Genomic DNA, 17,978 nt, shown 5'->3' with positions numbered 1-17,978 from the left:
GTCATCATAACTTTTGCCTTACATTCTTGTTCGATTACTAAGGACATCATTTTTCATAAATAGATTTTGAAGGTCAGCAAATTGGAGAGCCAAACACTTTCAATCACATTAAATAAAAAAGTTTGCTACTTTATGGGTTCAAGAAAGGAATTGTGAAAAAAAATCAAGATGCAAAACAGTATATATAGTGTGCTACCTTTTAGGAGGAAAAAGGGGGAAGGAATATATGTTCATGTTTTAGGGTATGTGCATAAAGAAATGGTGGAATGATACCCACAGAATGAATTAGAGGGGCTGTGTTGCAGGGGTGGGGAGTGAGAACTGGGTGGATGGAGACAGGAGATTTGTCACTATGTACATTTTTTATTGAACTGCATAAACCTGTTCCCTTTTACAAAATAAAATTTTCACAAACACTCGCTGCTTTGCACTCTGCCCACCAAAAGGGAGCTGATGCTGAGATCCCTTTCCTGGCAGGTGAAGTCTAAGACGGTGGCTCAGTGTGTGGAATACTACTACACATGGAAAAAAATAATGCGGTTAGGGCGGAAGCACCGGACACGCCTCGCAGAAATTGACGATTATGTGGTGAGTGAAGCTGCTCGGTCGCTGCTCATGCTGGCCCCACTCCCACCCCACGTCCAGGTTAGTAAGTGGCTCGTATGTGGTTTGGCTTTGCTGCTAAGGTGACAGGCCCGCTCCCTTGAGGGACTCAGGCCTTGACTTCCTGGTATAGCTAAGCAGAGGGAAGGCAGCTTCGAGTTTGACCTGTAGCTCAGTGTTCAGCCGAGGTGGTGAGGGCTGCCTGCATTCAAAGGCAGGTAGGAGCCAGGGGAGGGAGGCCAGAGTGGTCCCAGTCTTGACTTGGTTGGTTTATAAGTGGGTGTCCTGACCCCCTTGTATATCCTTTCTGATCCTTCCACATCACAGATGCTACTGAACAGAGAACATACATGACTCAGATGAAGGGACCCTCAGATTTTACCACTGCTTCCATAAAACATGACCAACAAGGAGCCTTGGCCTTGACATAGTGCCAGGGACTCCCAGTTATTGAGGAATGGCTAGCAGGGTACAGGTTGTCCTATCCTTACATCACCATTCATCCCTGCTACTGACTTCCTTCATCAGCAGACAATCTGAAGTTGTCTGCTTGTAAGTATATACCAAACACGTGACAAGATTGAAATCCTCTCTGAACTCAGGTGTGGCTTTGGTAATTGCTGTCCCTTTTGTCCTCATAGTTAGCTCTTTTCTCTATATCCATAGCCAGATGAAATCTCCTTTCCACACGTTGTGGAAAACATTACCTACCATGTATGTGTATGTAAACCCTACATGTCTCACAACACGTGTCTTAACTCCAGTCTTTTACCATCAGGGAAGGTGTCCATGGAAGTTGTGAATATTTGTAATTATGCTTTCATTCCCAGTTATGCCCCTGCTGTAAATGTTAGCACATACCTGAGTTATTTTCTTTAACAGACACTTACATAGATCTTTCTACATGCCAGGCATGGTGTTAGACACTTTACAGGTAATGACTCAATCCTCTTACCAATTCTATGAGGTCGGAAACTGAGGCACAGAGCCTAAATATCTTAGCAATGGCCAATTGGCCAATGAGTATGTTGTCTGAGCCTGATTCACTTGTGTAACTGTTAAGAACATTCAAATGCAAATCCTCTCAGAGAAGTGTGAAAACACAGGGACTCATGAATGCTTCAAAGCCCAAGTTCCTAAGATCAAGCCTAGCTATGAAATATACACAGTTACAAATTTAGACCCAAATATCAGAAAAAATAGACATTTGTGGAATAGAATGGTATTGCCATTGTTTTGATAAGAGATGGCTGTATTCTGTATTCAGGATTTCCTGTGACCATGGATTTTGTTTGACTGGTTTAAGTAGTGATGTCTTGTATCTGTATAGCCTTTTTCTCAGTTGTGGACTAATGTTTGGAAAAACAATAAATGTGGCCTCTTCTGGTTCAATCAGCTGAAAGCAATTGAGTTCCCACAGTGTAAACAGGAATGTCTATGTAGTGCTATGGGTGACCCAGGGATGTTAACTGGCCTCTGCCCCATCCCCCTCTTAGGAACATATATTGTAGTTGGGAAGATACGGCATACACAAGTGGAAAGGATGCCATGAAATCCAAGAGGGTTTAAAAGCAGGATGAGAAGAGAACCAGAAAGCCGTAGATATGACCCTCTCATCCAACTCCACCATTCCACAGACAGAAGGACGAGTCCCCGGAGAGGGGAAGGGGCTTGCCCAAGGTCACAGAGAGCATTGCTTTCCAAATGAGTAGACTGGATAACAAGGAAGCACAAAGAATCCTGGCCTTGGAGGCATAGAGCTGGCTCCTAGGCTTACTGACCTATAAAATGAGGCAAATGAGTTAGATGATTTGGAAAGTCCCTTCTAATTCTGGAATGTCCTGGGCTCTGTCAAAGTCCTGTTCTGGAAGAGGGCAAAATCAGAGGGTATAGTTTCCTAGACCAAACTGATTCAGCTTGGGTGTTACCAAGTACCCAGGACAGTGCCTAGCACACTACAGACACTCAGTAAGTACTTGTTGAATGAATGAGTGAACATTTTTCCCAGCTAGGAGTCACTCGGTCATAGCAACAATTCCTCTATGAACTCACTAGGGGGAGACAGGGTGAACAAGGGGATTCTGAGCAGGGGAATGCTGCTAAGGGAAATGTTACCACTCAAGGCAGAGGTGCCATCTTGGGTCACCAGGGCTTTGGTGGTGGCTGGAAAGGTCCGGGCCAGCGTATAGCCTCAGAGCAAGGAGGAGAGGTTAAAACAGCGCCCAGACAGCCACACCTTTTTGTGGTTATTCACCAGGAGCCATTAATAGGCTGGGTCAGGAACACCCACACCCTTGTGACCTATGAGCTTAGGGAAAACAAAAAGCTATGTGCAGAGATGACTCAGGCCCACAAAAACAAGAAAATCTTGATTTAAGGCCAGCATGGCAGCACACAGCTCTCCTTTGGGCACTGTGAAGACGCAGTTAGCCTGAGCATATTTGCCCAGTGGAGATGAAAGTTGGGACCATGCAAGGTCAGGGGAGGGTGCAAAAGGTGCAGTGCTGGGACAAAGGTCTGATTAAGGGTTCTTAATATCTTATTAAAAAGGCAGGTGACTGACTCAAATGGAGCATACTGGCCTCCAGGTAACTCAGGGACTTTTGTGGGGAGAAGGGTAAAGAAGGAGCATTTGAGAGGAATGACTCCTCTTCAGGTAGCAGAAGGTCAGCCTAGCACAATCACTCCCTTGGCCCAGTCGTTTGATATTTTCCACCCTTTGAGGTAGAAGGGGACCAAGGTGGGCTCTGCTGAGGAGGTGGGAGGAAAGTGCTGACCACATCTCCCTGTCCCCTGCCCATGCTCAGGCTTCCACTCAGGGCGAATCTATGGGTCTGGATATGCCCTAAATTCATCACAATTCAAGAAACTAGCAAATGCAGTTAACTGACTTTGGAAGACAGCAGTCAGGGCTCTAAGGACAAAGGTTGCTCATGGTCTAAGCACCTAAGTTACCTACAACATGATCCACTGACAGTGATTTGGGGAAATACCTTCCTTCCCTTTGACATTTAAAGACAAATGGTTCCAATGGATTTGGAAAGTCGGGATTTCTGTGTTTGAGCTGAAAACCTAAACCATGTTCAAGCGGACACATGTTCACCTGTGGGCATTTGGTGCAGCACCAAGAAATGAAGGCGGCTCAGGTTTTGAAATCAGATAATCCAGGTTTTAAATCTCAATGCAACTTCTTGACCTTGGGGAAAGAAGTCCTCTGACCAGTTTCCTCATTTGCTTAAAAAAGAAAAATTTGCACAGGGTTACTGTGAGCCCTGAAAATGTGCAGACATGTACATATGTGGTGTCTGATTCATAGGCATTCATTATATCTTCATCACCATCATCATTAATAACGGTGACACTCACATTTGTGTCTGAGTAAATTTGTGTGGTTGAGCATTTCTATTTTAACTTACAAAATTTCTCATATACAAATTCCATTTGCATGTCTTAGAAATAAAATATCCTCTGAAATTCTTATTGTGGACACTCCGGGTTTTGAGCACCATGTTAAATTTATAACCATCTCCCCACCCTATATTTTCCCACTTTCTACCAGTTTTGCAATAGCACTAAATGTTTAATTTAATAATACCTCATGAAATGGCCAACTTGTTGATACAAAGTTCTACATGTTAGGGTTTTTGTCCACCTATCTTTGTATCTCTTAGTCACTTTCATGAGCTATATGGCTTATGATAAATCATAGTGTGAACATGTATACACTGACAGTTGAAATAGAACCTACCTAAGTTCCTGAGACATATATAATCACAGTACCATGTAATTTAGTCTATAATTGTGTGGCTATATGGAATGTCTCTCCTAAGAGTTTTGAAGCCAAAAAATGGCACTGTGAGAAAATGGTAATTATAGGAATCCATGTCTGTGGCTTCCTTGTACTTCCGTAATTAAACTTTGGGTTTTTCCTCCTGTTTAAAAAAAAAAAGAAATGATAATTATACAAGTACCATGAAACAAGTGCCATTGTCATTAAAAGTTATTGTATACTTTAAGTGCCAAACTAAAAGCCATGGTCTGATGAGTAAACTGATAGGTGAAACCCCAAAGTCCCAGTTCTGTAAAGGAATGGAGTGGACTCTGGGAGTTTGACATAACATGTTTTTACCTGAAATTCCTTGAGATTGGCAGATGGTAGATTCATATGGGAATAAGACCACTTAAGTGAAATCAACCTATATGTTCTGTATTAGTAAAAGACCTACAGATTATATCATAAATCACTCTAAAATGTATGAGGCCAACATTTGTACTCCCTGTAATCAAATATACCCTGTTACCTCATCATCTCAAATATGCATAAATATGATATTAAATACAGACAACACTGCGACAGGGGAGTACCAAATGCTCCATATTTACTGGCATTATCTTTCTCCCCTGCCCGCAATCCAAACTAAAGAGAGAATGCTTGTGGTTCCTGGATCCCAGGGTACCAGGACTATTAGAAATCTCTCTTCTTACTGGACATTCTCACTTCTGAGTTCCAGGAATTGTGGGCTCACCCAGAGTTCCGTCACTGGGGTAAACCACACTGGAGCCCACGTGCTTTAAGCAGGGGGTGTGCAGAGAGGGCCCAGCAGAGACAAATGGCAGGGGAACATGCTTTCGGTTCCCTCCTTCATAAAATGGAAAGACTGTTTACAGCCTATTCAGTGACAGAGCAAATGTGAACACACTTTATAAGCTGTAAAGTGCTGTAAAATAGAAGCTGAAATGAGGTTGACATAACAGAATTCCCTCAACTCCTAAGGACTGAGGCCTGGAGGAGCCAGCCTCCCTCAGCCCCTGATAAGAACAGAGAAAGCAGAATAAGGTAGGTAGATGATCAAGAAGTAGAACAGTAGCCCACCATCTCAACCCACCCGGGTGCCTACCACAGGCTGCCCCTGCAACTTACTATCATGCCAACCTTGAGGAAGGGGGTGCCTGCTGCGTAATTCTCTACCCAGTTGCTGTTATGAAGTACAGGGAGGGGCCCCACTGTGGGAGGATGCCCACTCATAGGAAATCTTTTTCTCATTACTCTTCATAGAATGCCTCTGGAAGGCATTTCTCCAAGCCCATGATCAGAGACACCCTCCCCCAAAAAAACACTTGATAAATAAGAGTTTTCTTTTTCTCTTCTGCATTTTCAAAGTCATTGCAGTTGGCTCGGTCTTTGATTCTACTTTCCGAGAAGAGTGAGCAGGAGTGTTGGGACACCAAGTCACAAGCTTCCACAGGACAGGGGTCAAATCAGACACTCAGGGCATCCCCCCAGGAAGTGTGTTATAAGGCCTGTAAAAAAAAATAAGCTTGTGGCCTCTCCAGAGGGGCTTCCGTAGTATTGTTACTGCTTGAAAACCCTCCTTGCTGCTCTGGGGTGACAGAGCTAATTCCCAAGCGAGTTTTAATCCGTTTAAAGGTCTGCTCATCTGGCACAAGCAGGAGGAGCTACATACAGAAATCTCTCCTCCTCGCCTTAGCACATTTTCATGTAAGTGATGAGGGCACCCAAAGTGGGGCAGGGGGACTTCCTCGACCTCGAAATCCCAAGGGCCCAAGGGCCCAATCTTGTAGGACCTTGTCTCTCCCCAGAGGGCTCTGTCAGCCATTCCTTTTGCAGAAAGAAACCCCAGCGTCCAGCCCCCTCTGTCCTCTCCTGGCCGGTGGTGCTGTTATCACTAAAATTGCCATTTGGGGATTTCCCCTTTTTCTTTTATTGCCTTAACACCAGACGAGTGAAGAAGAAGAAGAGCTAGAGGAGGAGGAGGAGGACCCGGAAGAAGATAGGAAATCCACGAGAGAAGAGGAGAGTGAAGTGCCGAAGTCTCCGGAGCCGCCGCCAGGCCCTGTCCTGGCTCCCACAGAGGGGCCGCCCCTGCAGGCCCTCGGCCAGCCCTCGGGCTCCTTCACCTGCGAAATGCCCAACTGTGGGGCTGTAAGTGTCTCTGTGTCCTCCTGGGATCCGGGACTAGCAAGGGCCCTCTGGCTGTGCCTGGCTTTAAGGATGATGCATTTTAGGAAGGGTGCCCGTTCAGCAGTGAAGGTTCGGCTGAGGCAATTCCACGTTGCCACGATTTCCTTTCTTTCACTCCCATTACGTATTCATTCGGCCAGCAGACATTTCTGGAATGTGTGTTCTGTGTTGGGCACTGTGCTGCATGCTCAGAGAGCACATAGAGAAGGACCCTGCCCTCAGAAAGCATGTGATCCGGAGCTCTTCAGAGCCACTGCCCATGGCTCTGCGGTGAGCCTCGGCCCCCAGAACTTAGACTCCACGTTTCTTGGTCCCTCTTCGCTCCTCTGGGATGTGTGTCACAGTATGTGTGTCACATTGGTCACGCCCTATAAACATGCATTTAAATGCACTGGGGGAGCCCACAGAGAAGGATTGTCCTTTTATAACGTAACTACTTGCCCCGACTGCCTGCAGTTTCACCTGTCTGGAAGGTTTTGCATTTTATATTCTATAAAGTGTTACTAATTCAAATGTCATTATTTTGAACTTTGAGAAAATTGTTACAAAGATTTAAGTAAAGCTTATCTTCCTACTCTTCAGGGAGAACAAAAAAGATTTACTAAGCCAATTATTCATGTAAACAGGCTGAAAGGGAGTCTGTGGACTTACTTAATGTAGTGCTTTTCAAGTACATTACAAACATCATTTGGCTAAAATAAAATGAACTCACCATTTGATCATTCTTAGCAGTAAAGGAAGGCCATACACAATCTGTACTAGCCTAGGCTAAGGCTTCCTGTATATTTTAAAGGATTTTTTATTTTAAGTTACTAACTTTGGATTCTCAGTTCCTTCCCTACTGGTCCCCCAGTAGTCTGAATTGTTGAGCTTTTCCCAAATCAGGTTTCTTAAAGCCCGGCACAGCCATGCACGCAAGTTCTAGAGGCATTACTTAAAAATGAGAGTATTCCTCCTCTCATAAGAAGCCTGTTTTCCCCAAGTTAGTGCTTCTCTTTGCTTGTATGCTTTCTAAGAGAATACTGTTTTCCACAGTGTGTTGAGAGCTGTTTACTGAGTCTGTCCCTTACAGAAAGAAACTAACAGTCCTGAAAATATTTAGAATTTAAAGCAGAAATTCACTCAATTTACATTTAAGAAAAAATGAAAAAGTTAAGTATATGTACATTTTGCATTAGCTTTGAACAGAAAGCTTATATCTGTCTTTGATGGTTAATGACCTGGACGCTTCACTCCATCATTGCCATTTAGTAAAGAGTGTTTCCATCCAGGGATCATTGAAATGTGACTTTAAATGACAGTGTTTCTGCATTAATTTGTTTAGAAATTGGATGCTTCCTCAATTCATCGTTTTGGTGTACAGTAAAGTGGGAAGTCGTCTTTTAGATGTCCCAATCAGAAATGCTTGGCAAGGTGGATATTTTTTAATGACTTAAAAATCACAGGGGAAAAAGTGATTCTATTCCTTGCCTCACCATGGAGGTTTTGGTTGCTAAATCAGCCATAGGTATTTTTCCCTGTAAGACCATAAACAGAGCTCCTAAACTTAACACAAAGCAAACTGCATACAGCTGGAAAGCTTGGTGGGTACCCCCATTAGCTGATGCGTTTAACAAGCTAGAAGTTAGGACTCTTAGAATTCAGCAGTGTGGATTACATCCCTTTACAGCAGTGGTTCTCAACTGGGAATGATTTGTTCCCTAAGGACATTTGGCAATGTCTGGAGACATTTATGTCACACTGGGGAGGTGCTACTGGCATCTCATGGGTAGAGGCCATGGATGTAGCCAAACAGCCTGTATAACACAACACCCCCCCAGCAGAAATTACCCAGCTCCTTCCCCTTTTCATCATCCCACAATAAAATTTAGGGGTCTGAAGCATTGCTTCAACAAAGGGCTACTGATTGGGACTTGGACATAACATAGAATACATCAGAGCAGCTAATCAGCTTCTTTCCAACTGTTTCTTGGGGTTCTCTGGCTTCCTGCAGGATGGTAGACCTGAGCAAATAGGCTCAATTCTAGGGCACGTCTGTATTTGAGCCAAAGCACCTCTGCTTTTAACGTTGAGCTTTTGAGTAAGACCTGACTTGTTTTTAAGTGAAAGAAAGGAAAGGAAAGGGGAAAAGAAAAGAAGAAAGTGGAATGGGAGGTAGGGGATGGTTTTCATCTTAAAAGAAGCTTGAAAGCTGGTCCAGTGCTCTCATTTTACAGATAGAAAAGCTAAGGTGTACCTAGGGAAATCAGCCCAGAGGCCTCCCTGTTAGAGGCGCTGGATTTAGCTCCCAGTCCCGATTTCTAGATTGCAGCTTCAGACTGCACCACATTGCCTCTCCTCTTCAGGTTCTGACACTGGTGGGTTTTGTATTAGCACAGCATTTGTGGTTGTGGTATTCGAGCTCTGCTTCCTGTGGCACATGCCCAGTGTTTGCTTACGTAAAACCCCTGCACCAGTCATTAGACACTGTTTCAAGTATTACATGTTTTACCATTGAGAAACTAATAACCCTAATTTCCTTTTCAGGACTGTAGATGTCATGTCACTCCCTTTCTTCCCCAGGTGTTCAGCTCCCGACAGGCACTGAACGGCCATGCCCGCATCCATGGTGGCACCAACCAGGTGACCAAAGCTCGGGGTGCTGCCCCCTCTGGGAAGCAGAAGCCTGGAAGTGCTCAGAGTGGGTACTGCTCAGTGAAGAGCTCGCCCTCTCACAGCACCACCAGTGGCGAGACAGACCCCACCACCATCTTCCCCTGCAAGGAGTGTGGCAAGTAGGTGGGATTGGGCCAGGGACTGAATCTAAGTTGGTGATGGATAATTGCTCTGTGGGGACTGGGCCAAGATGCTCTGAGGTTTCTTCATCTAGAAAAAAAAAACTAAAGTCTCCAAATTCTCCATCATACCATCCTGAAGGTCTGCATGGTGCCTCAGGGTAGCAGACCTTGTCTCTGACTCAGAATATTATCATTCCAATGTCCTGTACCCTAACGAGGATGGATGTCTTCAGACAGCAAACCTCTAGCGACAAAACTTGACTTCCAGAAAGGATGGATGGGGCTCTGCTTTGTTCTTCCCTTCACACCAAACTGTATTCACTAGTTGCATCCCTGCTGAGAGATTTGAGAATGGCTCTGAAACACCTAATCAGGAACTCTCCGACCACTCACTACTGGCTCATTCCTGTGCCAGAGGGCAGACATCACTAATCAATTACTACACTCTCTGCTACCACGTTAAGACAACACTTAAAATACCTTCCATTGTAGTGCTTTAAGCTAGCACAACCAATTGATCAGAGCTGACTCATGAGATAAAACCTATTTGTCATCCCTGCCCTTTTAAGTATAATTTACAACAATTAAGGGGAAAAGAAACTGACAATAGGTAGTAATAATAACAGCTAACATTTACTAAGCAGTTATTTGGTTGTGTACTTTATGCACATGAGCTCATTTAATCCTCATTTAGAAATGCCACATGATGTGGATACTGTTTTTATCCTTGTTTTACAAATAAAGATCGAAAGTTAGGTAAAGTGACTTGCCACAGGTCATGCCTCCCCTAAGAGCAGAGCTGAGATTTGATTGAACCCATTCACTTTCAAATGCAGAGCCTGGGCTCCTTACCACTGTTCCATCCTATTGGTTTGCTTTGTTTGTTTACTTGAGGTAAAAAACAGCATTAATGGTAAGATGCACACAGTTCCCTCTGATAGCATCCGGTGTCGAATTCCAGTGTACTTCTCAGTGAACCTGTCTGTCATGAGTGACTTCCTTTAGGAGTCTTGCTGAGTTCCTCTTCCTGTTCCAATGCCTCAAAAGTGAAGAGAAATGTTACCTGGGAGACATCAACCAGGTAGCTGCTAGAGGTCTACCAAAAAGACATCTCTTGGTGTATGAGTGGGGCCTCTATTTATAATATTTGTCCTCATAGAATATTTCAGGCAACTTAATAAGTAGCCGCCATTTATCAGCTACTCACTGTTTGCCTGGCATTGTTTTAAAGGGGTTTTACATGCACTGATTAATTTAGAGTAACCCACTAACGTAGGTGCTTTTAGGGACTTCTTTTTTACGAGCAGAGAAACTGAAGCACAGAAAGGGTGAGCTGCCTGTCACGGTGCACAGCTGAGGTGCACCTGACACCGTGCAGGCCTGCCCAGACCGCATTCTAGCCTCTGAGTCAACCCCACTCTGAGTGGCTCACCTGCCACAGGGTGTTGGGACTAGTGGCTCTCTTTCCCTTTGTGAAGTGCAGAGATGGGGAGATGGATTCAGGGGTTAGCCCCCTTCCTCTGTGCCCTGATGTCCTTCAGAGCCAGGACATGGTATCATTTTCATGTCACCATGGAAGAAATGAGCCCCCAGATTGATCATTAAGCTTATTTACCTGAAATAATGGACCCTCCTCAGGTGACTGCCATTTCCTCCCACCTGTTTGCCCAGGGTGGGGTGTCGGGGGGGCTTGGGCCCTGCCACTTTCCTGAGAGGAGCCTGCACCCTCCCCACCCTCTGCTCACACAGGCTACAACGCCTCATTCCACCAGGTGGAGGAGACAAAGGACATTTTAACAAACAAAAATTAGAATTTCAAGCTCTCTGGCTGGTCTTTCAGTGACATCCATTCAGTGTTTTTCTTGTTTTTATGTTGCTTGGGACCTTTTTATACCATAACTCCAGTTAAGATTTTATGGAAAATAGAAATGTGCCCTGGTGGTTCTCCGGACAAGCAATATCATTAGGGAAATGTCTGCAGAATGCCACTTTCAGCTGCTGAAATTATATTCATGACATCAAACAGTGTTCAGTATGTCCAGTTGTGATGCATCAACTGTTTGACTTGGGCCTTAGAAATCAGGGTGTTTTTTTTTCCTTTATGAGCCCAGGAATCAATACAGAGTATTTATGCCACCCCCTGCTCAAAAAACAGGCAGTCTCACAGCTAGGCAAACTTTTTCTGAAAAAGGTCCAGATAGAAATACTTCAGATTTTGCAGCCCTTACTGTCTCTGTCCCAACTACCCAGTCCAACCATTGACCATACCTAAAAAGATGTGGCTGCTCTCCAGAAAAACTTAGTTTACAGAAACAAGTGGTGGGCTGAATTTGGCCCACTGACCATAGTTTGTAGGTCCCTTGTCCCAGGGTTTCTAAGCCCAGCACTAACAGTGGAGTCTGATAATTCCTTGTTTGGGGAAGAGGACTGCCTTCTACCTTGTAGGATATCTAGCCATAGTCTCTATCCATTAGATGCCAGAAATAACCCCCTCACTTGTGACAGAACATTACCAAGATGTTCCCTGGGGAGGCAGGTCACCTGAGAATAGTGATTCTCAGCTGAGAACCACTATTTCTTTCTGAAGTAAACAGCAGGAACTTACAGTACTATGATGGCCAACAAGAAGGGGACTTAGGTGAAAAGTGTGAGGGAACAGCTCAGATGTCAAGTATAATATAAAGAGAGGAGAGGGCCATTGGGTTTGGCCACAGAATTACTGGTGAAGCACTTCTGGGGACAACTGTCCAGGTGGAGAGGGTGGAGAAAGAAGGAGCTATACCAAGGATGTGCAGGCCGGTCGTCCAGAAGGTAGACTGGGGAAGAATGGGACAGACAGCAGTGGTGGATGGTTGGCCATTCCTGATGGGAGCTATGAGAGCTTGGCAGGAAGTTCAGGGGATTCTGGGGTTGGCCAAGAGGATTTGGTGAATTATGGAGAAAGAAAGGGGGAAGCTGAAGGAGGAGATGGGCCTTGTGCTCCAGACACAGATGGACAGGAATTCATGTTCCATTGTCACAGGGAGGAAGCCTGACGCTGTAAATGTGTTCCTGTCCCCATCCGTTTTCCTTTGCTGCTTGGAGGAGAGAGAGGTGAGGTGGCAGCTCAGGGGGTCAGGAAGTCGTAAGAGCTAAGGAGCCAGGTACTCAGTCAAAGCCACTCTAAACAGATGTTAGACCACGCACCCTTATTCCCTATAGGACACCCACATTTCCAAGAACTTAGATCCCCTAAATTTCACATGCTTTTCCTCCATCTTTAGAGTCTTCTTCAAGATCAAAAGCCGAAATGCGCACATGAAAACTCACAGGCAGCAGGAGGAACAGCAGAGGCAAAAGGCCCAGAAGGCGGCCTTTGCAGCTGAAATGGCAGCCACAATCGAAAGGACTACGGGGCCGGTGGGGACACCAGGGCTGTTGCCCCTGGACCAGCTGAGTCTGATCAAACCCATCAAGGACGTGGACATCCTCGATGACGACGTTGTCCAGCAGTTAGGAGGAGTCATGGAAGAGGCTGAGGTCGTGGACACCGATCTCCTCTTGGATGATCAAGATTCAGTTTTGCTTCAGGGTGACACAGAACTATAAAGCCCTGTTTCACTCGGACACAGCAAAACCCCGCAGCCTCTGTCTTCATTATTCAGGAAACCTGGACTGCCTGCTTGTTTTGTAACCATTTTTAACTACCTGTTTAAAAAGTGGTTGTTTTATTCAGGTTTAGAAAAAAATTCCAGTTTCTTTTCCTTTTATTTTAAAAAAAAAATTGTTTTTTGTGGGAGGTTTGGGTGGAATAAGTAATTGGCTGGCACAACTCTATTAAAGAGGCATTTCTTCTGGGCTACATTCCCATGAACTCATTCCTGGCAAGGAATGAACCTGACGTTCATGTTCTTTTGCTTTCAGATGTCAACCATCCTGGTTACCTTTTATCCCAAAGCTTGCGGCAACTGTACGTATATGTATGTGCGAAGCAGGCCACCTTTGGCCATCCTTTCCCACCAAGAGTTATTTTGATTCTGTTCTGACCTCATTCTGTAGTTCGCAGTGAACTTGGAGTCTTTGCCAGGAGACTCTGTGCTTTCCAGGGGGTAGCTTTCCAGGGAGCAGAGCAAGCTCTCGTGGTCCACAGCTTTCTGCTAGCACACAGGTCATCTGAAAAGTTGCCCAAATGTGAAAATAAGTTTCCTCCCTACTTTGCCTGTCACTCATTGGCCTGTTTCTAGGAACTGAGTACTGTATGTGAAATTTCCGGCTTTCACTCCGCAGCAATGATCTACTAAGGACCTCGTAGACTAAGTGTGTCCTCAGTCCATGTTCCCTGGGGACCGGTTGGCTTCCTGAATTGGCACAGCTGTGTCTCAGTATGAGCCATCTGGAGGAAAATAACCCCAACTATTAAGTTACCGGGGTGCTTTTTAGGGAGGGTGGTGGAGGGGCACTCATGGGAATACCTGGGTGCCAAGTGTTCTCTGCCCCAAAATTAGATGGGAGGAGCCCATTCTTTTTTGGAACACTGTTAGTGGTCAGTGGAGTTCTGAAATGACTGTGTGCCACTGGAAGTACTGTGAAACCTCATTCACTGGGATTTTGCTGTAATTCACCAATGCTGGATCAAAGTTTAGCTTGATGCAAGCTCCACAAAAAGGGGTTTTCTAACCAATTTGGTAGCAAATAAAGGGAAATAGCATTAAAGGGAAACAAAAAATGGTTTCAGATACCACTTCAGCTGCAATGTTTGCATTCAAACAATGAATGTATTCATTAAAGTCATTTACCAAAGCACTTCTAGAATTCTCCAAGCTACATAACTCTGCTCTGCCTCCTCCTGTCCCTGTAAGCAGGGTTGCTGTTTGTACTTGAAGGGAATAAACCTGTAATCCTTCACAAATGGCATGTAGCTCAGGCTTTTGAGCTGAGTCAGACTGCTCCATCCCCATTAGGGTGCGTGAGTGTGCACCTTCAGACTGGGAGGCAGCCCCTGTGCAGAGACTGCTGCTGGCAGCTCCCCCTTGGCACGAATGCTTCCTGACTTCCAGAATGGGGGCTTTCAGGCCTTGCCTCACCCCCAAGTAGGCTGGTTCCCCAGTTCCTGTAGATGGGACAGTCATTTCAGGCCATTTGGCTGGCACATTAATAGCTTGGCATTAGAATGTCAGTGGAAGCATGAAGACGGGGCCTGACCATCTTTTAAGTTTGATTTTGCAAAAGCACACCGTCATGGCCCACAGCGGCCCCACACAGGCAGTGTTCTCTGAATCTCAGGAAAGCCATGGACAGAAAATAAATACAAAGATTCTTTTCATTTCCATCATTCTGTTTTCAGAAAAGAGGTGTTGGAGGTTTCCTTCATCTTTTCTTTAGGGGAAAAAAATGTCTTTTTTTTTTTTTTAATTTGCTGCCATTTCAGATGGGTCATTCTCTCGTACGCTTTGGGTAGGAGCTGCCTGGGCAGTGTGCATCAGCTTTGTGGCAGAACTGCTCCAGGACGATTCCAACTGAAATATCAGCTGATCACATCTATCCCAGTGACTGCTTCCCTCAGCTTGAAGGTGTCAGAGTGATTCTGGAATGGTTCTGCTACTGGGTTTATGGAAGCTTGTCTATCAAATAAGACAACACCCAGAAAAATGCTTATAAAGCAAATGTATTTGTCCTGTTTGGAGACTTGCCCAGCCGTTCCAGTTTTAAACATTAAAAATAACTGAATTGCCAAGGCAAAAATATAATGCATAATTTAATTTTGATTTTTCATGCAGTATGGTGTAAGCAGTTTTTACTTGAAATAACCAAAGAACTCCTCCTCAATGGGACAGTTCAAATTCCTGAATTAGTATTTCTTGATACCAACTTAAAATTTTGACTTCATGGTAAAATATTGCACTTAATTTTTTTTTCCTGAAATGATTCTGCCTGCATGTATGTGTTGTGTTTTAGCTTCCCCCTGACCCATCCCCCACCCCAAAGAACTTTTCTTCCTAAAGGTTAATGTCTTCAACATGGTTACTGTTTACTTCAGATGGTTTTTCATTAGTGAATATAGACCTCTTTGAGAAAGCTTGTATATAAAAAGTTAACAGATATATTTTATGGAAAAACCCATCTTATTTTCAAATATATTTAACTGCTGTTATATTTTATTAGAGGAAGGTTGTAAATATTTTCTAGGAGTTCTATTGTAAAAAAAAGTATTTTTGAAAAAAATTAATGTAATAAAAACAAAAACATTTTTTAATAGTGGTTGTGATTGCTTCCTGTTCTGACTTCATTATGTTCTATTCTCAGCAAATGACTTTGCATGCTTTCCCAATTCAGGATGTAATTTATTCAGGTTTGCACTATATAAGTTGACCTCACAGTATCTAGTGTGCTTAACTGTATCTTCCCCGGAATGCAGGTCCCTTGGTCCATATTGAAAGCACTTATGTATAGCATATTCATAATTTTTCTTTTGTAATGTGTGTATTTTTAATAAGGATTTTATGTAACATTTTGGCAAAATAGAGGACAGTATTTTCTAGTGAATTTTATAATACATTTTGCTAAAAAGGTTTCTTCCTAGTTCAGTTTTTGTTAAGGTGAGCCAAAAGTCTTATTTTACAAGGGGTTTAAAAAAAGTTCAAAGCTTGAAAGCAAAGTTATATTTAAACATCACATGTAACAAATAAAAAGATGTTTTATAGACTCGTCCTCAAAAGGTGCATTCCTTAAAATCAAAAACAACTGTGGCATTCTAAGTTGTTTTTCCCTGAGTGATAAGCATTTTTTTAAATGATCACAATACTTCTTTCAGAAAGAGAGCCAGAAGAATTTTATTGAAAAGATTCCAGTCATTAGCCGCCTCAGAAATTTATTACAGTTCTATAGCTAGGCATTCATCAAGTAAGAGATGTAACCAAATAGAAACTGTCCTATTTATTTGTGAAAACCTGATTCAATATTGCATCAGCTGCTCTGAAAATAAAATGTTATCTTTTTGAGTTTCATTTGGCTTAAACATTCCTTCTTTCTAGACACTGAAATGGCTTCTCAATGATGGATAAATGCAAATGTACCTTTTAGTTGGTTTCTGTAGACTGGTTTAGAAGTCTGCTGGTCAGATTGAATGCTCATCAGAGTGCCTCCAGGCCAGCCAGGACATACCTCCCTGCTACTGAAACAGCAGATGAGCCCCTTGAAGGGTTAGTGGTCTTGAAACTATAGTACTCAAACTGTGGTTTAGGGGAGTTCAGTATTACACCCAGGTATCTCAAGGCCCAGCCCACCCTGGTTTTTATGCATTGTTAATCTGGATTTCCAGAATCTGAAGAGTCTTTACTTTTTAATGGTCAACAACCAATTTAACATAAATCTGAAATTCTGGATTTTATACAGAATTTGCTTTAGGTTGAACATACTGTTCAAGACCTTGATCTAGGTTCTTTGGGGTTTTTTTTTTACTTTAATTTTAGCTACCAATTTAAGGTAGTCCTGTATCAAATTAAATAGCTGTTCCTCTAGAATCGGTGCATATTTAACCAGTGTTGTAAATTTAAATTCTGCTTCCAGAGGCTCTGGTATCCTATCTGAAGACTTTTTCCTACTTTTGTATTCATTCATTCAGTATTCATGAGCCCCATGTCCAACACACTATTCCACACTGTATTATACATGTGGAAAGTGTATAAAGATGACTGTGACATTACTCCTTCCTGCCAAATAATTTATTGCTTAGAACACACAAGGGCCTGGGACTTGATCCAGTTCCACCATTGGGAAAAGGAAACGTCCTGCTACATTAATATTTTGAAGCCCTTCACCATCACCAGCACACACAGCAATTCATAGTAGGTGCCCAGCAAGTACTTGTTACGTTAATTAATCACCTTTCTGATCTTTCAGGTTTTGCTTATCCATGTGTGTGGATGTAAATGAAACCTTTTGAGTTCACTTAAAGTCAATTCTGAATTCCACAAATTCCCAGTCTACCTTCCTCAGCCATAGCCAGCCAGCTGGGGTGTACCGAAGAGTTTTAATGTTGACATAAGCAAAACATAATTAGGAAAGAATGTTAAGAAACTGAGTAATATATCCCTAAGTGAAATGTAAGTGATCTTTGGATCACAAATATCCAGTAAAAAAGAGCCAGAGGGCTGATTATTTCCTTTATATAAGAAAGAGAATCTTTTGTAAAGGGCTGTCCTCCCCATTCCTGCCCCCAAGGGAAGTGTTGAATATTTCTGCTTGAGTTGTAAAAACCAGAGCAGCCATAGATGCTTGTTTTGCATCCCAACACACATATTGGTACATAATACACTGATCTTACTTTAGCCAAAAAGCTAAATGGATCATTACTTTCTCTGCTTGTCTAATTTTATTTTTAGCAATATTTCCATCTTCTTTTTTTAAACTAGTTTGTTGAGATGTGATTGACATAAAAAGCTATATAAATTAACATATACAACTTGAAGAGTTTGGAGATAAGTGCACAGCTGTGAAATCATCACAATCACAGGAAAAGGCTGTCTTTTAAAACAAAAACGAGCAATCAAAATATGATTTTAGTTAGAAATATTTGATGCACATACTTATATTTTTCCTGGATATACAGCAAGGCATATTTACATCATCTAGAATCA

General features: G+C 43.2%; 1 protein-coding gene across 18 annotated transcripts in view; it reads left to right on the top strand.

Moving 5' to 3' along the window:
- The window catches only part of TRERF1 (transcriptional regulating factor 1), a 186,146-nt gene extending 169,800 nt beyond the window's left edge, over positions 1-16,346 (top strand). For 11 of the 18 annotated variants that reach the window (XM_057494098.1, XM_036907224.2, XM_057494107.1 and 8 more), the window contains 4 exons: positions 478-645; positions 6,344-6,547; positions 9,113-9,360; positions 12,627-16,346. In XM_057494098.1, the coding sequence (XP_057350081.1) occupies positions 478-645; positions 6,344-6,547; positions 9,113-9,360; positions 12,627-12,951 (945 nt within the window). In that variant the 3' untranslated portion in view covers positions 12,952-16,346. The remainder of the gene's footprint in view (positions 1-477; positions 646-6,343; positions 6,548-9,112; positions 9,361-12,626) is intronic. The other 7 variants (XM_057494110.1, XM_057494106.1, XM_057494103.1 and 4 more) reach the window with 3 other exon arrangements.
- The last annotated feature ends 1,632 nt before the right edge of the window (positions 16,347-17,978 follow it).

Source organism: Manis pentadactyla, chromosome 16, assembly GCF_030020395.1.
Source record: "Manis pentadactyla isolate mManPen7 chromosome 16, mManPen7.hap1, whole genome shotgun sequence".
Taxonomy (NCBI): Eukaryota; Metazoa; Chordata; class Mammalia; order Pholidota; family Manidae; genus Manis; species Manis pentadactyla.
The sequence above is the reverse complement of the archived record's forward strand: the minus strand, read 5'-3'. Positions and strand labels throughout refer to the sequence as shown.